Source organism: Lactuca serriola, chromosome 6, assembly GCF_051521515.1.
Source record: "Lactuca serriola cultivar US96UC23 chromosome 6, Lser_US96UC23_V15, whole genome shotgun sequence".
Classification (NCBI taxonomy): Eukaryota; Viridiplantae; Streptophyta; class Magnoliopsida; order Asterales; family Asteraceae; genus Lactuca; species Lactuca serriola.
The window spans coordinates 163,786,142-163,810,584 of NC_136413.1; the positions used below are offsets into that span (position 1 = coordinate 163,786,142).

The window sequence follows — 24,443 nt, forward strand, 5'->3', positions numbered from 1 at the left end:
TCTGATACCACTGATGGGTTTGGAGCATTCTAACACTTCCTAAGTGTACATGCAACCCTAATAACCTTGGATCTATGTTTGTCTAATTATCATGCAAAGTTGAATTCCAAGGTTATATTCCTATCTAGCATACATGGGGAACAATTTTAACTTGAATCATAGATAAAATAACTTACCTTGTTGTTGCTTGTGTTCCTTGAAACCTTGTGAGCCTAGCACCCCAAGTGTGATGCCTCAAATGCTTCACACAACACCAAATGCTCTTGGAAAGACTCTTGAGATAACACACACTTCTCAAAATCGGCCAAGCCCTCTAGTTTCTTAGTGTTCAACTTGTGTTGCCAATTTTGTGGAGAATGGGACTCTTATATAGTGTTGGCACACCTAGGGTTACACCATGTAAACCCTAATGTGTCATGACTCTTCATTTCCATGACCCATGGGTTTGTAACTCCCATGGAGCATCCATGGAGCATCCTATGGGTAGAACCCAACTTGATAATCCATGGAGCCTTTTAGCCCACTATACAAGATATGGATGATTTACATAACCAACCCATATATTTAATTAGTTATCCTTTGATCACTTAATTAATTCCAAATTAATTCTTTGATCAACTAATTAAATAATATTATTAATCTATTAGAACTTATAATATATTAATAATCTCCAAGTGTTATTTCTCTCATTTAGTCTATCCAATTGCATGGTGCCATGCAACCCAAATGGACCATGCCGGGTCGGGTCAAGTACAAGCCCGAAATAGTTATGGACTTAGACACCTTATCCAACAATGATATCACAAAGACAATCATCTAACATACGACTCCTACTGGTGGGCCGGCATTGAAGCCGTAGACCCACCGCTATTGGAAGGTAACTCACCTCGAAGTAGCTGCTGATCTGATCGGGAACTGACTGTCTACTGCTGCTGCTGCTGCTCCGGAAATCCTCCGGCTGCAATTCCCACAACATACTCAATCAAACATTGCTAACTGTCCTTTGGGTAAAATGACCATTTTACCCCTGATCATGCCCTAAGTCAAAGTCAGAGTCAACTTTCAGTTGACCCGACTCGCCGAGTTGGCTTTCCAACTCGTCGAGTCCTTACCCAAACGATTGTCCTGAATCCCGTTCTACTCGTCGAGTTAGGCGACGACTCGACGGGTTCTCCTTCTAAACTGATATTCAAGTCCTTCATCCTACTCGCCGAGTTGTATAAACAACTCGTCGAGTTCATCTTCATCCGAAGAACACTTGCTGTTGCGACCCGCCGAGTTGTATGAACAACTCGCCGAGTCTGTTCTTGATCTAAGGAGATTGCCTTGAACTCGCCGAGTCAGGGCATTGACTTGCCGAGTTCCTCCATAGATGAGTTCAGCTTCCGACTCGCTGAGTCACACCCCGTGACTCACTATTCACTCGACCCTACGAAAAGGGGACAACTCGGAGACTCGCGAACAGACTCGCCGAGTCACATGAACGACTCGCCAAGTCGTTGCCATGCACCCACTAAATACACGGGTTTGCTCGATTCCAGTCCATGCCATTCACAGATCTGGACTCCTACAACACGAATCACACGTAAAGTTTCCAACTTTACGTGTAGATATTCACCAATACGGATTTTAGGGTTCAAAATGCCTCAAAATGGTAGATCTAGGGTGAACAAGCAACATGGGTCCAAAAAAGGCAGTAGATCTGAGCTCCTGGAGCTCAACCTTGCCTAGATCTAAAGGTCCATCCGCTTATTACAAACTCTCATACATACACAAGCTTGGAAATGGTTCAAAGAGGACTTTAATGGAGCTATAAGGGACAATAAGCTTACAAACAGAGGGGAAACGAGTTATACCTCAGGGGAAATGTTGAAATGACACAGAGATGCTTGGCCTCCTTCTCCTCTTCTCTATTCACTCTTCTTACTCCTCAAAAACTTCAAGAACACCCCAAAAACACTTCAAACTCACAAGGAAACAAGGCTAGAGAGAGATATAGAGCTCTGATGGTGAATGGGGGCGAGATTGGGGAGGAATGAGAGTTTAAATAGGGTGCAAACCCCTGAAACTTAGGGTTTCATCCAACAACGGCGACTCGTCGAGTCCGGAATATGGACTCGCCAAGTCACCAACTTAAATGCGTCCTGGGGTCCCGTCTCTACTCGACGAGTCGGGCCTATGACTCATCGAGTCCAAGGCTAAAATGGAAAATACTCAAATAAGATTTACGTACCGGGAACCAGGTGCTACAAATCTCCCCCACTTCTTTTAGACTTCGTCCTCGAAGTCTGTTGCTCGATCCTGAAACAGCTCGGGATAATGCTCCATCATCTCGTCCACCGGCTCCCAAGTCCATTCCGAACCCTTGCGGTGCTGCCATTGCACCTTCACTAGCTCCACCCTCTTGTTCCTCAAATCCTTCGACTTCCTGTCAAGGATTGCGACTGGGTGCTCAATGTAATTCAGGATGTCATCAACCTGAATATCCTTTAAAGGCACTACTGCTGAATCGTCCACTAGGCACTTCCGCAACTGGGAAACATGGAAAGTGTTGTGGATTTGGCTGAGCTCGACTGGAAGATCCAGTCTATACGCCACCTTGCCCACCCGGGCCATGACTCGGAATGGTCCGATGAACCTCGGACCTAACTTGCCTCGCTTCCTGAATCGAATGACGCCCTTCCAAGGCGACACCTTCAGGAGAACCATATCCCCGACTTGGAATTCCAAGTCGGATCGACGCTTGTCGGCATAACTTTTCTGCCGACTCTGAGCAGTCTGAAGCCTGCTCCGGACCTGCTGGATCATCTCGGTCGTCTTGAGCACCACTTCGGTGCTCCCCATGACTCTCTGGCCAACCTCACCCCAGCATATCGGGGTCCTGCACCTCCGACCGTACAACATCTCAAATGGGGGATGGTCAATACTCGCGTGGTAGCTGTTGTTGTATGAGAACTCGACCAGGGGAAGATAGGTATCCCAGCTACCACCGAAATCCAACACGCATGCCCGCAACATATCCTCCAAAGTCTGGATGGTCCGCTCGCTTTGACCATCCGTCTGTGGGTGAAAGGCGGTGCTAAAATGGAAACGAGTGCCCAACTCGTCATGAAATCTCTTCCAAAATCTGGAAGTAAAACGTACATCCCTGTCCGAGATCACCGATATTGGCACCCCGTGCCGCGCCACGATCTCCCTGATATAGATGTCGACCAATTTCTCGGCCGATATGCTCTCCTGAATCGGAATAAAGTGAGCACTCTTGGTCAATCGATCCACGATGACCCAAATCGAATCCACTCCACGCGCGGTCCTGGGAAGCTTCGTGATAAAATCCATCGTGATATCTTCCCATTTCCACAGTGGAATGTCCAACGGCTGCATCTTGCCATGCGGTCTCTGATGTTCGGCCTTGACCTTCCTGCAGGTCAAGCACCGCTGAACATACCATGCCACATCCCGCTTCATGCAGGGCCACCAATAATCCAGACGAAGATCCCTATACATCTTCTTCGCCCCAGGATGAATGGAGAATCGGGACTTGTGCGCCTCCTCCATCAAAATGTGGCGCACGCCTCCGTGATACGGCACCCACACCCTACGGTGTAGTGTCAATAGTCCTCGGCTATCATAATCAAAGGAGGAAACATGACCCACCACACGCTCGCTCTTCCGATGTTCCTCCTTGATAGCCTCCTGTTGGGCCTCCCGAATCTGCTCCAACAAGAGAGTCACTACGGTCATCCTCATGCACATATCCCTGATCGGCGCCGCCTTGCGGCTAAGCGCATCGGCCACCGCGTTGGCCTTCCCCGGGTGGTAAAGGATCTCACAATCATAATCCTTCACCACGACCAACCACCGACGCTGCGTCATGTTCATATTCGGCTGATCCATGAGGTACCTCAAACTCTTTTGGTCCGTGTAGATGGTACATCGAACCCCGTAGAGGTAATGCCGCCAAATCTTGAGGGCAAAAACCACCGCCCCAACTCTACGCCCTCTGGCAGGGCTAAGATCGGCACCTCGCACAGTCTCTGTCTCAGCGTCTCAAACGCAGCCTGCTGCTCGGGTCCCCACCGAAAGACCACGACTTTCTTCGTCAGCCGCGTCAGGGGTACGACTATCTTGGAGAAATCCTGAATAAATCTCCGAAAGTAGCCTGCTAATCCCAAGAAACTTCGAATCTCAGATGGAGACTTCGGAACCTCCCATCTGATCACGGCCTCGACCTTGGCCGGATCGACCAGAATCCCGTTCTGGTTGACAAGGTGTTCGAGAAATTGCACCTCGCGCAACCAAAACTCACACTTGGAGAACTTGGCATACAAGCTCTCCCTCCTCAGGGTCTCCAACACCTCTCTCAGATGCTCCTCATGCTCCTCCTGAGTCTTGGAATAAACCAAGATGTCATCGATAAAGACTATCACAGACCGATCCAACATCGGTCTGCATACGCGGTTCATGAGGTCCATGAACGCGGCAGGAGCATTGGTGAGCCCAAACGGCATCACCACAAACTCATAGTGGCCATAGCGCGTCCGAAACGCGGTCTTCTGCGTATCCTCCTCCCTGACCCTCATCTGATGATAGCCCGAACGCAAATCAATCTTGGAGAACCAAGATGCTCCCTGAAGCTGATCAAAGAGGTCATCAATCCTCGGAAGAGGGTAACGGTTCTTCACCGTTACCTTATTCATCTCCCGGTAATCTATACACATCCGATGCGACCCGTCCTTCTTTTTCACAAACAGAATCAGGGCTCCCCAGGGTGAACTGCTCGGACGAATAAATCCCTTGTCTAGCAGCTCCCGCAGCTGCGTAGACAACTCCTGCATCCCGGGATGAGCCAACCAATACGGTGTCTTGGCTATCGTAGCCACACCAGGAACAAGGTTAATCCTGAACTCCACCTGTCGCTCCGGAGGTATCCCAGGTAGCTCCTCTGGGAAAACATCTGCATCTCGAACCACCGGAACCTCTCGCCTTACCCGCCTCCCGGGTATCCATCACATACGCGACATATCATGCCCATCCCTGCTGAAGATAACGCCTAGTCCTCGCTGCTGAATATACAGTGGGTCCACACTGCGGCCTCTCGCCATGAATCACTAACTCTCCCCCGCTTGGGGTCCTGACCCGCACTAGCTGCTACGCGCAATCTATCACCGCCCCATTAGGGCTCAACCAATCCATGCCTATAATCGCTTTGTTCTCGCGCAACGGAATGGGAACCAAGTCTACCAAGTATCGCTCCTCAAACAAACGCAACACGCAATCTCGAAATACCATCGATGCTCGCACCGATCGATCATCAGCAATCTCCACCTCCAAAGGGCAATCTAACTCGCCCGATGATTCATGAAACTTCTTGCTAAGCGCAAGAGAAACAAATGATCGGGACGCACCCGAGTCGAACAACACCTGAACTGGAAGGCCGTTCACATTGAACGATCCTAATGCATACATATACATACAGAGCACATATCAATAACATAACATCATAAGAATAAGATAGAAGGAAAGAATCATACCCATCACCACATCAGGTGTGGCGCGTGCCTCCTCGGTAGTCAGCTGAAATGCTCGGCTCCTCACCACTGAAGCCTCTGCCTTGCCCTGCCGGCCATCCGTGATCCGCAGGGTCGCTGGAGCTGGCGCCTTCACCGGCGCTAAAACTGTCAACTGGGGGCAATTGGCCTTCTTGTGGCCCCTCTGGTTGCAGTGGAAACACAGCAACTCTGATGTCTGAATAACTGCTGTCGGAGCAGTGCAATCCCTGCTGATGTGCCCAGAATTGCCGCACTTGTAGCAGCCTGATGATCCCATGACCCATCTTGCACGCCCCCTCGTGCGGCCTGCCGCATTTCCTGCAGCGGCTCGGTCCTAACTGGCCTTTCGGCCTACCATCTGATCCCTTGGGCTTCTTCCCTGAAGCCCCTCCTGTCTGTCCCTCCTCTGATTTCCGTTTCCGGATGTGCTCCAAATCTATCTCCCTCTCCCTCGCCCTGGCAATCATAGAGTCCAAGGTAGGGCAAGCCGAAAAGCTAACATGCTCCCGGATGTCAGCTCGTAGCATATCATGATAACGGGTCCTCCTCATATCCTCGTCACCAGCATACTAGGGCACCAACAAAGCCCTCTCCCGGAACTTGCCGGTGATCTCCGCCACAGTCTCCGTCGTCTGTCTCATGTCTAGAAACTCCCTGGACAGCTGCTGAAGCTCGACAGCCGGCGCAAACTCTGCCCTGAACCTGGTCACAAAGTCCGACCAGGTCATAGCCTCGATAGCTGCAACTCCCAACGAGTCACCTACTGACTCCCACCAATCCCGGGCTCGGTCCCGTAAACACCCTGCTGCATACCTCACCTTCGACCCCTCGGGGCAGAAGCTAGTCAACTGTGCAGACTCGATGTCTGCAATCCATCGCCTGGCAGCAATGGGGTCTTTCACCCCGTGAAAATCTGGCGCACCACTGCCCCTGAAGTCCTTGAAGGACAGTGTGCGAGATCCCGACTGGCTAGATGCCATATCACTCCTGAATGCCCGAAGGCGATCCTCCATCAACTCCATGATCCCTTCCTTGATCGACCCAAAGAGGATGGGGTCGACTCAAGGATGCCTCTGGTGATCTCTGATGCGATGAACTCGCGTAGTCCCTCATCTACCGGCTCGGAACCTGATCCCGAACCTGACCCCTCTCCTGAACCACCATCTACCGGCCTCGATCGAAGTACCACCATTCTGCAATACATAATACAATCATTAGTGATATTGATACTTCCTGAGGGATCACTACTACTTACGAGTTCCCTGGTCTTATCCTGGCCTTCCTTGGTTCGGGTACGGATCCTCTGCTTTCAGTAGTACGGGCCCATACTACCTTCCACATCTATCCGTACCTTCTTCAAGGACTGCCTCGACTCCACCAGATCCCTTTCACTATGGCTGATCACTACTATACTCATCCTAGGCTCGCCCTAGGGAAATCTCCGACTCTACTCGATCCAGTCCTCAACTGCTGTAGACCTCCTTGTAATGCCAATTAGCCATTACCCGAATACCATCACACATGACGAGGCTCAGATAATCCTTCGAGTACCCGACTCATCCCTACAACGGTTGGACTCAAACAAGAGCTGCACAGTAGGATCAAATCCGGTACTCTAAGATTATTCAACCCTGATCACCTGTGACGTGACGTATTCGCCTAGTGGCTAATTCCCATTATTCATAGTCACACATAGCACGAATCAAGAAGAATTCAGACAAGGGAAACAACCTCAAACAACTCCGCTCTCATAGAGAGAAACTGAACTAGCACACAACGCTAAACTCGTACTATCAGGCATAACCTAAACAGGCTACCCTACTGCTGTCTACTTGATACTAGCATGCAATTCTCATACAACTGAAACACATAAAGCAGGCACATAAGGCATCACTCCTAGATCCTTAGTCCTATTCTATCATGCTGTTCTACAAAAGCTGATAAACATAACATAAACTTCTATGGGTACTTTGGGGAATACTTACTTGAGCTTGGCCGGTCGCGCACATCACACACTTCGTTATTTCTCGAAACTCTTTTCTCAGTTTTTAGAAAACATTTTCTTTTAGAAAATCCTTTAATCCCTAGATTTGAGTTCAGACACCCCCGAAGGTGTGTCCGAATCCCTCAAACCAGGGCTCTGATACCAACTTGTAACGACCCAATTTTCACGTCCAAAAATTTCGTTTTAAAACATTACTTTAGAAAACATTAATAATTAAAATATTGTTTGATCAAACCATGATGCAACGTAAACCATGTCTAAAAGCCAAATCATACAACCAATCAAAATATCAGAGTATAAATCCCAGAGAATCTCGTAAATGCGGAAACCAGAGAGTGTGTGTGTGACATGCTGCTACCGCGCCGACTCCTTTCCCCTAGCTGAGGAGGTACCTGAAACCAAAACTGAAAACCGTAAGCACGAAGCTTAGTGAGTTCCCCCATCGTACCACATACCATACAAACACATAACATACATACTGCCAGGCTATTCTGGGGTGCCTGACTACCCGGTACGGCCATTCTGGGGTGCCGACTACCCGTGCGGCCATTCTAGGGTGCCGTCCTACCCGTGTCAAGCCGTTCTGGGGTGCTGACTACCCGTGTCAAGCCATTCTAGGGTGCTGACTACCTATCGGTCCTAACAACCGATCCTCGGGGACTAGTCCCTTCCTACTATCTCTATCGCATATAACATAACAAGCCAACATGCAAACATATCATCACATACTGTCAGACATTTCTGGGGTGTCTGAACTACCCTTCGGTCCTATCAACCGATCTCTACTTCTATCTCAAATAACATATCATGCTAGCACATAACATATCAGGTAGTAGCAAACGTAGATGATATCACAAAGACAATCATCTAACATACGACTCCTACTGGTGGGCCGACATTGAAGCCGTAGACCCACCGCTACTGGAAGGTAACTCACCTCGAAGTAGCTGCTGATCTGATCGGGAACTGACTGTCTACTGCTGCTGCTGCTGCTCCGGAAATCCTCCGGCTGCAATTCCCACAACATACTCAATCAAACATTGCTAACTGTCCTTTGGGTAAAATGACCATTTTACCCCTGATCATGCCCTAAGTCAAAGTCAGAGTCAACTTTCAGTTGACCCGACTCGCCGAGTTGGCTTTCCAACTCGTCGAGTCCTTACCCAAACGATTGTCCTGAATCCCGTTCTACTCGTCGAGTTAGGCGACGACTCGACGGGTTCTCCTTATAAACTGATATTCAAGTCCTTCATCCTACTCGCCGAGTTGTATGAACAACTCGTCGAGTTCATCTTCATCCGAAGAACACTTGCTGCTGCGACCCGCCGAGTTGTATGAACAACTCGCCGAGTCTGTTCTTGATCTAAGGAGATTGCCTTGAACTCGCCGAGTCAGGGCATTGACTCGCCGAGTTCCTCCATAGATGAGTTCAGCTTCCGACTCGCTGAGTCACACCCTGTGACTCACTGTTCACTCGACCCTACGAAAAGGGGACAACTCGGAGACTCGCGAACAGACTCGCCGAGTCACATGAACGACTCGCCGAGTCGTTGCCATGCACCCACTAAATACACGGGTTTGCTCGATTCCAGTCCATGCCATTCACAGATCTGGACTCCTACAACACGAATCACACATAAAGTTTCCAACTTTACGTGTAGATATTCACCAATACGGATTTTAGGGTTCAAAATGCCTCAAAATGGTAGATCTAGGGTGAACAAGCAACATGGGTCCAAAAAAGGCAGTAGATCTGAGCTCCTGGAGCTCAACCTTGCCTAGATCTAAAGGTCTATCCACTTATTACAAACTCTCATACATACACAAGCTTGGAAATGGTTCAAAGAGGACTTTAATGGAGCTATAAGGGACAATAAGCTTACAAACAGAGGGGAAACGAGTTATACCTCAGGGGAAATGTTGAAATGACACAGAGATGCTTGGCCTCCTTCTCCTCTTCTCTATTCACTCTTCTTACTCCTCAAAAACTTCAAGAACACCCCAAAAACACTTCAAACTCACAAGGAAACAAGGCTAGAGAGAGATATAGAGCTCTGATGGTGAATGGGGGCGAGATTGGGGAGGAATGAGAGTTTAAATAGGGTGCAAACCCCTGAAACTTAGGGTTTCATCCAACAACGGCGACTCGTCGAGTCCGGAATATGGACTCGCCAAGTCACCAACTTAAACGCGTCCCGGGGTCCCGTCTCTACTCGACGAGTCGGGCCTATGACTCATCGAGTCCAAGGCTAAAATGGAAAATACTCAAATAAGATTTACGTACCGGGAACCAGGTGCTACACCCTATTTGATTCCTTTCTTTCTTCAAGGTACAAGACTCCAAAATTGCTCTCGCTTTCTACATTTGTGAGGTATTGTGAGGTATCAGGTTCAATACGAATTTTGCATAGGTTGAATTGATTAATTCTCCATCGGGTAATATCTTAATGTTTTAGTTAATCATATATATATATATATATATATATATATATATATATATATATATATATATATATATATGTATGTATGTATGTATAAAGTGTAATATGCGTTTTGATTAATCATTTATGGAAAATATAAACTCTTCATCTTATAAATGTAACAAGGAGTTCACACCATCTAAATATTCTGATTCATTCAATATACAACTTCACTGAATACAAAAAAGAATTAATCAAATCGAGCATGGTAATAGTACTTTTAGATCTGAAGTTTTGAAGACAGGATTAATGGAAACCAGTATATACAACACAGTTTAAGGAAACACGTTACTAAGAATTGACCAGTTGGAATGTACATTGTTATTACATGAAACCAAGACCAATATTATTTGTGCACAATAGGTCTAATCATAAACATGAAATTTGTGTCTCATGGCTGCTGCTTAACGGTTTGAAAGTGAAAGTGAAGAAGATGTTATAATAGAAATCAGGTTAAATATTAAATGTGATCCGTTAAAACCATGTAACATCTCCGCATTTATAATGTAACTCCTTGTAGCCTCCTTCCCTTTAATAACGTTTATTTAGGCCTAAATACAACATTTTATAGCACCTTACTTTCCAGAAAAATATAATTTTATAGCATCCTACTAGAAAAGCATAGAACCATCAATAGAGATAACAATTTACTTTTAAATAATTTACTGTTAAGCTTATTCTATAAGTTCAATCAATTTTTATGCAATTATACATTTTACTTTCATTTCCCTTTTGAAAGATCCACCCGTTACACCAATTACAAAATCTATTGATGTCAATAAGTAATTCAAATATGGGCTTGGAATGGTTATTGTTCAAAACTGTTAATAACATTATATTTTTGAGTTACTTGTGGAGTGTTTGTTTGTGACCGTTGTTTCTGTATGAGCAAGGGCAGATGATTATTTTTTATTAAATTCGAACTTTTGATATTTCAATATTACTGTACCTACCATAATGTCGAAGCATAAAAAGCTGTTAATGAAATGATATTGGTCCTTTACTTAATACATGTTAGTTGTGAATGAGTAGGGGCATATTCGTCATTTATACAGTTTGTGTGTGTGTGTGTTTTCCACATTTACAAAATGATCCTTGTTTTAATTATTCACCATAATAGTTCTTGTTTTTACAGTTTTACACATTTGTTCCATGTTTGACATATGTACATTAAGGGTCCTTGATTTTACACTTTTACACATTTGATCCCTATTTTTCATTTTTAAAAGAATGGTTTGTGTCTGTTTTTTGACAAATTTACAACAATGGATCTTTTTTTTACTTGTTTACTAGATTGGTCCCTGATTTGACAGTTTTACACATTTGGTCTAGGTTGTAAAAAATTACATGAATGGTCCCTCTTATTGGTAGAAAATTACATATTTGGACCCTTTTGTCGTATTTACAATAATGTCATGTTTGATTCATAAATTCAAAACTATGGAATGTATTTCACTAAAATACTACCCGTTTTAATTTTCGTGAGTATATGCAGTCAACAAAATTGGCCTAATTTTTAGCATTTTCGAATTTCAAGAATTTGAAATTATATTTTGCTAAAAATTTTAAAAATACATGATGATTTCTTGAAGCAACCAGTATTTGAGATATCGTGTCTGGGAAAATTGCAAGTTATTATCTTCGAATGGATTGGTACTTCATATTTAATAGGTAATGTTTGATCCTGTAAATACTTTTATGTTTGTAATTTCAAGAAAAAAAAATGAAAAATTACTATGAACTGGGTTGAATCTTACCTTCATCGAAGCTATAAAACTTTCAATTTCAAAATCTTCGTCCTCAATTCCAACCGATGCCAATAGTTTGCTCTGTGTTTTTAATTTTATGTGTACGAAATAGAATCCAATCATTCCAAGATGTTGATTTTTAATCGACGAATATTGATATTGATTGTAGTTTAAGAACATTCGTCGATCGTCTGTATCTGGTGGTGCAAAACAAAAAAATTGCCGATAGAGTCATGATGTACAAGATAACGCAACAATTTGGGGGTATAAGATACGACTTCTAATTTTGACAAAATCAATAAATAAATAAATAAATATGGATGTTTTCTTTTATTATTTAATTTTTATAAATATACAAAATGACTAAATATTATAATGTCAATATTTGTTAATAAATTTGAAGATGGTCACTAATTGTGGTGGTTTATCTTTATATTAATATTTAATTATATGCTATCTAATTATATGCTATTATTATTATTATTTTTTTTAACTTTTTTACGCATGAATAATATCCTATATATTATAAAAATAAGTTCACATATTTATTTTGAATCAATCAGTATAAACTCATCTAACAATCCTACAACACTATTAATTAACTTATTTTCTTATACAAATTTATAAACCAACGTGGATTCTAATTATGTTAAAGAGTGGCGAAAAAAAAAATTGTATTTGGATAACCAGAAAGTGAAAAATAAAACTATCGTATTAAATGGTTAAACTTCATCTAATTAATTCACAAATAAAAAATGTATAATATATCTTAAAAACAATTTTTATATATTTATTTGAATAAATAATTATATTTTTACATAAATAAAAAATCCCAAATATTCTAATTAATATTTTATTTAAAACAATTGATTAATAAGTATGAGTTTTTAATATAAAATTTTAATTATAAATATCAACCGTGGTTTCCACAGGTTATAACCTAGTTTAAAAGATAAATAAATACTTTAATTTTAATAATTAAATATAATTTTTTTTCTTATAAATTCAATTTTTAAAATTTTTAAATCTTCATATTTATTTATTTATATTAATAAACTCATATATTACATTAGTATTGAAAACACTCATTTGCTTCCCTACCAGCAATTAATATAGTATATATGAGTTAAGTAATTATCGGTAAAATAAATACACTACATGTGAGGTATGTAAATTGTATCAGGATTACATTTGTCCTCTTCAACCATCAAGAGTTGAAATAAATAAAAATCTGAAAAACGAACTCCTGTGAATGTTTTTGGGTTAAATATTTGGGACCATAACCGACCTACTTTGCAGTGCGATTATTTCCGAAAATTCAATATTTTGGCAAAAAAAAAAAAAAAAAAAAAACGGTAAAGTAACATATTATTTTATTTTTATCAATAATATTATCAATTTAATAGTTAATACAACGTTCGATAATCTATCAACAATGCAAAAAGGCCTGAACAAATTAGAAAACCGTGACAACACTATTTTCCACTATAAAAGCAATTTTGTTCATTCAAGTTCAATCTCAAATCGAAACCCATAGGCCATAGCCAAAACCCCTAAAATCTTCAAGAAACCCCATTCAACGATGTCAACAGCATCACCCCCAAATTTCGATTGCCGCATGTATGAAGCCAAGTTCCCGGAGGTTGACACGCCAGTGATGATCCAGGTCAAGGAAATCGGAGATGTTGCTACTCATGTCTCACTCCTTGAATACAACAACATCGAAGGGATGATCCTCTTATCGGATCTCTCTCGCCGCCGTATTCGAAGTGTAGGCAGCTTAATCAAAGTAGGCCGCATCGAACCTGCTATGGTGCTTCGTGTTAATGCTGAGAAAGGTTATATTGATTTGAGTAAAAAGAGGTTATCCGAACAGGATGTTCAAATCTGCGAAGAGAGGTATAGTAAGAGCAAGCTTGTGCACTCCATCATGCGCCATGTTGCGGAGACTATGAATGTTGATCTCGAGGTAGGTTTTGAATTATATGTTCGTGCATTCCAGATTAATAGTCGTTTACTCATGACGATGCATACTAATATGAGTAGTATATTGCGAAAATTATTGCTGTTTGGATAAAAAACAAACAAACCTAAAAGTTATAGACACAAAACAAAAGTAGTACTGTTTAATAAACTTACATACATATTTTCAGAAGTTGAAAATTGGTATAAGCAGGCTTAGATAGAAGAATTGCTTTTGAATGTTGTAATGAAGGGTGATTTGGGTGTAAGGCAGCTTATAGAGGCTTGATCTATAATATTTTACTAACCAAATCTGCATCAAATTCATTTTGTTGAACTTTTTTTCTTTCAAATCCTCAACAGTCATTTTGTGCTTTTAGAAATAAGCAGGCCACATATGCCCTTCCATAACATGCATATGATTGTAAGTACTCTGCATGAATAAATTTCTGTATAGAAACTTTTAGGATAGGTATGATGAGCTGTTCTTCATGATGCTACCAGTTTTGACCCCATCTTTGATGTTGCAATATCTAGTTATAACTTATAAGATTCGATATGCTGAATTTTTGCTTGATAGTTTTATCACGATTTCACAATGAAGGAAACTGTATAAATTTTCTTGCTAACTTTTCTAATTCTGGCATAATGAAGTTAGAATTTATGATGACTGAAACACTAGTACTCAGCTTCTGGTTATATATGTGATGAATCATGTGTAAATGGTTCTATTTCCCGATTATTCAGAATCTTTTTTCTGGTTCTTTTTTTTTATCTAACATCTATATGTTATAAAAAGGTTTTATAGATAGCAAACATAGTAAAAAAAACGTTAGTGTTTAGTATTGATGTGTAGGTCTTTTATTCTGCGTAGGGGCTTCTTATGAACTACAAGTTATCTATGACAGGATTTATACATCCATGTTGGCTGGCCTTTGTACAGAAAATATGGGCATGCATTTGAGGTTTGAATTTTGGATCTTGTTCACTTTCAAACTTTTATTATTATTTTTTTCACATTTATTTATCTATAATAATAATAATAATGGCTTCCTCTATATGCAGGCTTTCAAATCAATAGTTAATGACCCTGATTCCGTGCTCAAGTCCCTCACACGTGAAGTTAAACACATCGGTCCAGATGGAAAGGAGGTAATTCTGCAAATTGACGCTTTTGCCCATGCTGTTTTTAGTAAACAACAGTATGATTTAGGGTTTCCTATTCATTTTGTAGGTGAGTAAAGTCGTTCCTGCCCTTTCAGAGGATGTGAAAGATGCTTTGGTTAGAAACATCAGAAGACGAATGACCCCACAACCATTGAAAATCCGTGCTGATATTGAAATGAAATGCTTCCAATTTGATGGCGTCCTCCACATCAAGGTGTCATAATCTTTGGAATTGGTGTCTTTCAATGAAAGAAAATACTTTACTCTTTTTAATTATTTATATAAAAAATGCAAAAATTATGTTTTTGTGGTAACAGGAAGCCATGAGACAAGCTGAAGCAGTTGGCACTAAAGAGTGTCCAGTGAAAATAAAATTGGTTGCTCCACCAGCTTATGTTCTTAATACACAGACTCTTGACAAGGTTAATAACAGAAAACACACTTAAGTGGTGATTATAATTTTGGTTATGTTATGTATGTGTCTTACTTATTATCTTGGAAATAACAGGAACAAGGGATAAAGATTCTTACAGAAGCAATTGCTGCTTGTGGTGCTGCAATAGAGCGCCATAAAGGGAAACTTACCATAAAAGAGTCACCTCGGGCAGTAAGCATTATTTTTTTAATTATATTAATTTAAAAGTTAAAATGATAAATGAATTGATTTGATTTGTTTTTGGTTTAGGTGAGTGAAAGGGAGGATAAACTGCTGGCAGAACAGATGGCTAAACTTGGGCGGGATAATGCAGAGATTAGTGGTGATGAAGACAGTGAGGTGGAAGAAGATACGGGTATGGGTTCTGTTGATTTGGATAGCACAAGTTCTGGGATTACAACAGAGTCAGTGATATAACAGATTCTAGCGTAAATCTGTTAAATTTTGCATTTTGTTTTTGTGTATTTTTTGGCCGATTTACTTGCTTGCTTAATTTTAAAGGGTATGGCTTTCTTGCTTGTATAAACCGAGTTTTTTCTTTTCTATTGCTTGACTTGTTGTCGAATGTCTGCATTTATAGCATTGTTGATATGATATGTGCTTTCTTTCTTTGATTTTGCTACCAAAAAACAAGTAAAAACGAAGTTAAAACCACATGAAATGAAACTTTTGTCTCGACATAAACTATCATACAAAATATGAAAATTCATTCCTTTCAGCCTTACTGATTTAAAACTAAAATTAAAAATAATATTTCATTAAATAAAACATAAATTACTATAAACGGTAAATAAAATGAGAACAACAATTAAAATTCAAAGACAATAATAAAAATCTTATTTACATTGGAATTTTAAAATATCTTGGGCCGGGCTAATTCATATGGAAAATCTTTCATGTTAGAGTGTTCGTTCTACTCAATTTTTGTTGAATTTAATGGGTATTCATCTTTGGTTGAAGATGTACTTGATATTGTTAACTTTTGTCCACGTATCATTCCATTTAGAGTTAATTTGATGTGTTAGAACAATCCAAACCCACAAGTTGCAATTTAAAATGTTCGAGATCTCACCCCAAAAAAACATTCGTGTTTTTTTGGATGATTTTCATGGTCATTATCTTCCAAAATGTCAATGCAAGCTTTCACTAATGTCACTTGTTCATGTTCAGACCACTTTCTGCATTTTTTGACGTGTCGTTGATTTGTCGTTTGATTCTTCGTTTTGGGTTTGAGTGATGGGAGAGGATTGCCATGAGTAGAATCCATTTGAAATGTAAATTAGAGAAAGTGAGAATGGAATTGGAGAGATTTGGAATGGATTGGAGAAAGTTGGAATGTAATTGGCAAGAAGTGGCCGAGGGCGATTTATATAGTAGGTGATTTTTTTTTTTTGAAAATTAGTCGTTGGTCAAACAATCAAATGAGAGAGAGAGAGAGAGAGAGGATTGCAACAGGTTGGATAACTCATGATTTAGACATGTTAGCATTGTGCTCATAGTCAAAATGTCTCAACTCTGTCACTCTAAACGATGACTACTTCAAGTAAAAATAAGATTTTTTTTTCGTAATCTATTTTGAATGAACATTTGTTATTAATATATTATAAAATAAAATAAAAAATCGAAATAAACTTTTTGTATTTTTCTAAAATTTACTAGCGTTAGGTACTAAAGTTAATAAATTGTATAGCCCCAAAAATATCAACCCAACCCTACTTGTGCTAACTCTTCAAAACCTTTAAGACATCTTTCTTTTATTAACAGTAAACTTGTAAACTCTTTTAATGTAATATGAGGTTCTAACTTATTGGTGTTAATAATTCTTGCTAGTCTGCCAGATAATAAATGAAAATGAGAATAATATATGTTGGATGTTAGTAGCTATGATTCGGATAATAGTTACCGATGAGTTACGATTATTGTTTCCATGTCTTTATTGTGGTTTTTAAATTCTTAGGCACTAGGTTTCAAATAAATATAGTGGACCATTTTTCGTAATTGTATCCGACATAACATGTTGGATACAATTACAAAAATGGTCGATATTTTTCACTTAGATAAATATTAGCTACTTTTTACAACGTTACAGAAATAATCTTTTTCTATAAGCAAAGCTACAAAAAATAAAAATAGTCCGTAGGTTTCACAAAATTACATAAATGATCACTCTTTAATAACAAATTTACCGGAATAACTATTGTCTAAGAGAACATTAGAAAATTTATATTTTGAAAATATAAGACCCAGCGGGCCATCCCATTAGTTGTATTTAAAAAAAATCCATTTTCATAAAATCATGATTTTGAAAAGAAATATATATATATATATATATATATATATATATATATATATATATATATATATATATATATATATATATATATATATATGTTCATGAAATTGATGAATGAATTTTCACTAAAAAAACTATTTATCTTTTGTGATACTATTTTTAAGCAAATTTTTGATGGTTATAATCTGTAAAGCAATTTAGTAAAATATGTCGGAAAGTTCTTTTCACAAAACCGATGATTATTTTGTGAGAGTTATTCAAAATGTAATTTGGTAATACGACATCAACTATTTTAGTTATTTTCAACGATTATCCCAATACAAAATTCCTAGATTTTCTATAACCTAAAAGACGTATCTAGTTTCCGGCCAAATTTCACATCTAAATTGGATATGTTAAACTCAATCTTTGAGTTTTGTTTCTATATATCTCAAATATTATTATTTACATCCATTTAATTTCAATCATAATCGAACAATTTCATTAGCTTCTATACATATAAATCATTAAATCATCCGCAATATCTTTATCAAGAAGACGAATAATCATACAAGAGTAGAAGCTAATAATAATCCAACCTACAAAACTCACCTAGAAACTTGTTACATATCGTCCCACGACTTATGACTATATCTTGTGGGTAACCACTAAAAAGCAGAGCATTTTACTATGCAATGTCATCATTATTGATAAAAAAAATTATATGAGAAAAGTAACCAAATATTAAAATGGAAGGTAGAAATAAAACTGCATCATTACACATCATTGCGACAATTCAACCACTAAAATATGTCCTGTCTACAATATACTAGGGTATGAAGACTGTTTGATCAATACGTGTAAAATACATCTTATAAAAAAGTAAATTTATATAAACGTTTATGCTAAATTTATATATCGACATAAGAGTTACATAGCAAATATAGATAGATTTTAATACTTTTAAATACTTTTTTTTTTTTTTTTTATCATTTTATGATTATTTTTCTATTAAGCGCGTCCTTTTCAAACAGCCCCATTCATTCATATCTATTTCAAGACAAACACCACCCCATTCACATCCCATCTAGCTCCACATTGAAATCAGAAATGATAGAGGAAAGAAGAGGAGCTCCCTATGGAATACTACTCGCCGTCGTGGTGGTGGTGTTGATCGGAATCCCTATGTTCCTCGGCGACGGAGGTGAAGCAGTGACGGAGTTCATAGCAGAGCTTCTCAGCCCATTAGGTCTCTTACTCCTTCCCATCGTCCTCCTGTTACTCATTCAATATCTCTCCTCCGATTCTGGATCTTTCGTCTCCAACATCTTCTCCACCGGTGAACCTAACTCTATCCACCGTGCCAGTGGATCTCCGGTCGGCGTCGGACTTGTCCTTCTCCTCGTACTCTTCCTTCTTTACAACAAGTTCTCCATCTTCGGCGGCGATGAAGATTCCGACGAGTAGCTCTTGTTTGCTACTCCTCAGTTTACTTGGATCTCATCATTTTGTTGTTATTTAGTTTACACGTATATGTATAGAAGTATATTCACTATATTGTATTTGTCATTTTGCATCTGTTTGACAGGAATACCCATGATCTTTGGGGTGATTTTCGGATATTTTGTAGATGACGTTGGGGGTAATATAGTCATTGTTGATTTTCAATTTTCACTTTTTGTTTTGATTTTTAGAAAATAATGACGTTGGGGTATCACAAAGTAATTTTTGGTTTTCTTTTTATTTCGAATTGTTTTTTACTTGTTGGATTCTTGTATTTTGTTGGCTTTAAAAAGAATCATTGCACTTGAATATAATTAAGCATTTAGAAATGTGGTATTTTTTATAAAACCAGAGACTTGTAAAGGAAGTATATGTTAGCAGTTAAAGCAATGTTTCTTTTTGGATTTTTATAGGTAGCGCAATACGTGTTTTAACTGTTTTTCAAGGTTTTTGTAGCCTCCTTCCTTGAGGGCAAAACCGTAAATAGTGTTGTTGACCTGACCAGAGTAGCTTCCGGCGCGTGAGGACCACTCAATTCTTGGCACGTGACCAGATCTGTGGAGTGCTGAATGGATCCCACTATTAAGATCGGTCTCGATGGAAAATAAAATAATACAGCACAGCATGTTACTATTTCTTTTTTAAGCCTCGGGCGCGGAGGGGATTAATGGATTATATAATTTTCATCTTAAGTAATTTACATATGTTTTTACGTTTTAGTACGATCATTAAAATTTGTTGTAACTCACCTAAACTAGTAATTTAAATAAAGAGAAAATGAAAAAAAATAGTCATTTACACTAATTACATTATAAAACTAGCCAAAAAAAAATCGAAATTACAAAATTAGCCCACAATTTCGCAGATGGAAATGCCCCATCTGCGAAATGACCATTCCATCTGCGTATGTACAAACACCTAAAGCACAGCTGTGCTTTAGGTGCTTGTACATTCGCAGGTGCTTTTAATTTTTTTTTTATTATTTTTTTTCTCTATATATAAGGGTAAAATCGCAGATGGAATAGGTCCATCTGCGATTTACTCTCATTCTATCTGCGAATTTGTGGTTTTTTTTTTGTTTTTTGTTTTTTGTTTTTTTTAGTTTGACTATGAAATGAATTGGTTTGACTACGAAATCATGTTGCTATATAAAAAGTTTTGTATAAAATTATCATTTTGGTTGTTATTTGTTTAGGAACTTTCTCTACAATTTGCTCAAAAAATGATTGAATATTTGGTTTGTCTTGTAACCGGTGGGAGATGACAAGTTAATGGAACTAATCTGGAATACATATGTCCACAGGGAGGTATTTCTGAACTTGTTTTGATATTTTCTGAGTATATTAGTTATACTGATTTTGTATCTTTGGTAAGAAGCAAAATTGGTTTGTTAGACAAATATATAATTAGTCTTCGTTTCCACCATCCTAAATTAAATTATTATATAGCTATAGTTGAAGACATGGATGTTAGAATGTTGATAAACGTAATCAAATGTAGTGGAGGAAGGGCTGTGAAAGTGTTTGTGGTGGTTGATGAAGTTGAGGAGGTTAATGGGGGTGGTGAAATTAGAAACCAGCTTGTTGGTAATTTATGCAGTTATAAAGGGAGCAACGATCCGATAGGTACTTTCAATACTCCTAGTGTACCTCAGTTTCATAGTGTTGCTGAAAATGTTAATGTTAGTTATTCACCTATTCACTATGTGGATCCTGAGAATTACAAGTCTGTTGGTGATGATGATGTTGGTACATATCTTAATCATGTGGGTGGTCGTTGTGATGATGTTGCCGAACAAGAAGTTAAAGTTATGAATAGGCGTGTGGTAGATAAAACTAAAAAGAAAAAAAATTCAAGTCAAACAAATGAAAAAAATCATGTTTACGGGCATTATGTTGATGTTGGTGATGTATGTTTAGATATAACCGAGCTACAAAGCAATTCCGATAGAGATGAGTTGGGTGATGAAGTTAAAGCTAAGTTTCCCGATAACCTTTTTCACGGTATGCCCCCTGTACCAGCATGCCCAGTTGATATTAATGAAGATATCCCAACACAGATGGTAGACATGAATCTTCAAAAGATTCAATGTGAGAGTATATTTAAGAACAAAGAACTTTTAAAGCGGTGTATTTGTAAAAAATGTCTTCGAGAAGGTTTCCAGACGAGGACAAGTAGATCCACCAAATCAAGGTATGAAGTTGTGTGTGTTTCGAAAGATTGTTCTTGGTTACTAAGAGCAAAAGCAATTAAAAATTCTGATGGACTTTTCCAAGTGAATAAATTTGTTGATGTACACACATGTTCTTCAACATTGTTGCAACATAATCATCGACAAGCAAACAAATATGTTTTGGGTGAATATGTTGCTGATGTTTTGGCTGAAGACTATAGTAGAGTTTATCGGGGAAAAGAAATTGTTAATGATATGAATGCTCAATTGAATATCAATATCTCATACCATCAGGCATGGCGTGCGAAACAATATGCATTGTTGTCGTTAAGGGGTACGATAGAGGATTCTTTTACCAAACTTCCGGCGTATTGTCACAACTTAGCCAAACATAATCCGGGTACTATCACACATATTAAAACAGATGCTGATGATCGCTTTGAGTTTTTGTACGTCGCACTCGGTTGCTCGGTTAGTATTATCATATTATATTAATTTTTTAATATTTATTTTGGTGTATTTGAATAGATATACAATGTATTGCAGGTACGCGCTTTTGTCAATTTTTGTAAGCCGACCCTAGTAGTAGATGGAGCTCACATAAAGGGCGAGTTCAAAGGTACCATGTTACTTGCAGTTACTAAGGACGGACAAAACCAAATATTACCGGTTGCATATGGTATATGCAAAAATGAGTGTACCGATTCTTGGACATGGTTTTTTCAAAAACTACATGATTGCATAGGAAATATGCAGGAGCTTACAATTATATCTGATAGGTCTCCATCTATAGCAACATCCGTTGCCAACATTTTTCCTCACGCTCATCATGGAATATGTGGTGTCCATTTGTATTTCAACATAGTATCTAAATTCGGCAATAGTAAGACGGTTAAAGGAATTTTTTGGGAGGCGTGTAGGGCGTACACAGTTGATGCTTTTGATGCTGCCATGGATGTTATGAAAAAGACAAAAGAACCAGTATGGGAGTACTTAAAAAGTATAAATCCAGAAACTTGGTCAAGGGCACATTTTAAAGGGAACCGATACAATCTTATGTCGTCCAACAGTGCGGAGTCTATAAATGCATTATCTAGACACACACGTAAGGTGCCAATACTTATGTTGATCGATTTTTTTCGTGCTACAATGCAACAATGGTGGTTTCAAAGACGTAACTTTGCAGGTATTAAGTAAATTTGTAATATTAATGTTTTATTAATTTTGATGTTATTGATCTTAACTTCTTCATTTTGGCTGTTTTTTTAGCGGAAGCAACAACAATACTTACCCCTTGGGCGGATGAAGTTGTAAAAGAAAACAAGAAAACTTTTACCAAATGGGATGTTCGCATGATGTCAAATACGAAATGCGAGGTCAAAAAGGGGGCACAAAATGTGATTGTTGATTTTCAACATATGACATGTACATGTAGGCATTGGCAACTTGATGGGATACCTTGTGGTCATGTCATAAGATGTTTAACAGTGAACAATTACCAAGACTGCTCGAGGTTTGCATTAAATGCTTACTTTACCGAAACACTGAGGAAAACATATGAGGAATCAATAAACCCTCTGCCAAAGCCATCCAAATGGGAGATCCCCGATGATTTGATGATTGTTAAGCCACCTATAATGGATAAACGTCAGCCAGGCAGGCCAAGAAACACAGACCGCATTCCATCCCAAGGCGAGGGTCTAATTATAAAAGAGTGTTCTACATGTGGTCAACTAGGACACACAAGAAATAATTATACTGGAAGGGCGTCCGGTAGCGGAGCACGTCACATAATTTCTACTGCAGAAATGGCATTTAATATTGGTGGTTCAGTGGGTTGCTCACAAACCTATAACGCCGATTTTGATATAAAACAACCTTGAAATCAAGAGTAATGATGACTTGTTTACTTATTATGTATTGTAATATTTTTATTAACTCTTACAAGACATTGGTATGCTTTCATATTTTAGTTAAGTTTGTTGATTATAACAATTAATGAAGCCTTTATATTATAAAATATAGTTTTCAGATTTTTTTTTAACAGTTACAACATGTTATTTAAAAAAACAACAAACGATCCTTTTGCAACCTAATCTGTTTCATGATAATATTACAACAACTTTGTAACTAATTTTTAAACTCAGGGAACTGCAATGGGTACTTCTCTTTCTCCATTGTTATATAGTCATCCCTAATTCTCATTTTGTCTTCCAAACGATCATTTTTTACCATAATGTGTATCAACTGCTCATCCTTCTCAGCAAGCCGTTTTTCAGTCGTTTTGATTGCCTTCTTACTCTTTTTTATCCAATCTTTATGCTCTTTGATTTTGTTTTTATTGAGGTCAATCCATTCTTGAGCTTGTTTGCATTCCGATTCAATATCATTAGCAAGTTGAGTGAGAAGTCGGGATGACTCTTTGTCCTCTTCTTGTTGTTCTTCAGCCTTCTTTAATTCTTCAAAATTTTCATGTGACATATATGGCCCGGCTGAAGAGGGTGTAAAAAAAGGGTCTATCGAATCACAGTAGTAACAATCTACTTCGTTGCATGAGCAAACTTCGAGGGTGTAAAATTTTCAACACCTCGTCTAGGTTGTGTTTCCTACTGCCCCTACCTCTATAATGAGAGCGAACACTGGACGACATACTAGACGAAGATTCGTCTTATCTCCTAAAATGGTCCCGTACTGGGGATGGAACTGCTTTCCCTTCACCATATACATACTCTTGAAATGATATATAATAACAAGATGTCATCTCACCATCACCCGGTAACATGTTTTGTCTTGGTGGTTGCCCCTCCTAAAAAATTAAACATATTAAAAATGCATATAAAAGTATAATAATCAAGTTTATTAATAATAAACGAAAATTTTATAAACCTGTATCTTTGACCAAATCTTGTTCACGTCAACCCATTTCAATTTTTTTGTTCCACTCCATCGTTTCATTCGAGGCATGTCTTTATTTTTTCTCAATACAAATCCACATGCACGAACAGCCGGAATCATCTCATATATCCATATCTACAATTTTTTACAATTACAGTGTTAAAAGTTAAAATTAAAATAAAAAACATAACAATAAAACAATTTAAATATAAAAAAAAATTTATACCCTTATTGGAGCCGTAAATCCTGA

General features: G+C 38.7%; 3 protein-coding genes across 3 annotated transcripts; all 3 read left to right on the forward strand.

Moving 5' to 3' along the window:
• Positions 1-13,279: 13,279 nt before the first annotated feature.
• Positions 13,280-15,915, forward strand: LOC145057253 (eukaryotic translation initiation factor 2 subunit alpha homolog). The gene is made up of 7 exons (XM_079005032.1): positions 13,280-13,754; positions 14,656-14,712; positions 14,813-14,899; positions 14,982-15,128; positions 15,232-15,336; positions 15,423-15,521; positions 15,600-15,915. Exons 1-7 carry the CDS (start codon positions 13,368-13,370, stop codon positions 15,765-15,767), a joined length of 1,050 nt encoding a protein of 349 aa, XP_078861158.1. The 5' UTR covers positions 13,280-13,367; the 3' UTR covers positions 15,768-15,915.
• Positions 15,916-18,678: 2,763 nt separating this feature from the next.
• On the forward strand, positions 18,679-19,296 carry LOC145057255 (uncharacterized). Its single transcript, XM_079005033.1, has one exon. The coding sequence runs from the start codon at positions 18,733-18,735 to the stop codon at positions 19,087-19,089; it is 357 nt and encodes a 118-aa protein (XP_078861159.1). The 5' UTR covers positions 18,679-18,732; the 3' UTR covers positions 19,090-19,296.
• Positions 19,297-21,851: 2,555 nt separating this feature from the next.
• Positions 21,852-23,189, forward strand: LOC145058976 (uncharacterized). The gene is made up of 2 exons (XM_079006847.1): positions 21,852-22,484; positions 22,568-23,189. Exons 1-2 carry the CDS (start codon positions 21,923-21,925, stop codon positions 23,179-23,181), a joined length of 1,176 nt encoding a protein of 391 aa, XP_078862973.1. The 5' UTR covers positions 21,852-21,922; the 3' UTR covers positions 23,182-23,189.
• The last annotated feature ends 1,254 nt before the right edge of the window (positions 23,190-24,443 follow it).

What these genes read in the sequence shown, in the direction of transcription:
- LOC145057255 (XM_079005033.1), top strand. Translation starts at nt 18,733, where the DNA reads ATGATAGAGGAAAGAAGAGGAGCTCCCTATGGAATACTACTCGCCGTC.
- LOC145057253 (XM_079005032.1), top strand. Translation starts at nt 13,368, where the DNA reads ATGTCAACAGCATCACCCCCAAATTTCGATTGCCGCATGTATGAAGCC. An exon ending in CTATGAATGTTGATCTCGAG is followed by an intron (nt 13,755 to 14,655) that starts GTAGGTTTTGAA and finishes TATCTATGACAG; the next exon opens with GATTTATACATCCATGTTGG. An exon ending in AATATGGGCATGCATTTGAG is followed by an intron (nt 14,713 to 14,812) that starts GTTTGAATTTTG and finishes CTCTATATGCAG; the next exon opens with GCTTTCAAATCAATAGTTAA.
- LOC145058976 (XM_079006847.1), top strand. Translation starts at nt 21,923, where the DNA reads ATGTTACTTGCAGTTACTAAGGACGGACAAAACCAAATATTACCGGTT. An exon ending in TCAAAGACGTAACTTTGCAG is followed by an intron (nt 22,485 to 22,567) that starts GTATTAAGTAAA and finishes CTGTTTTTTTAG; the next exon opens with CGGAAGCAACAACAATACTT.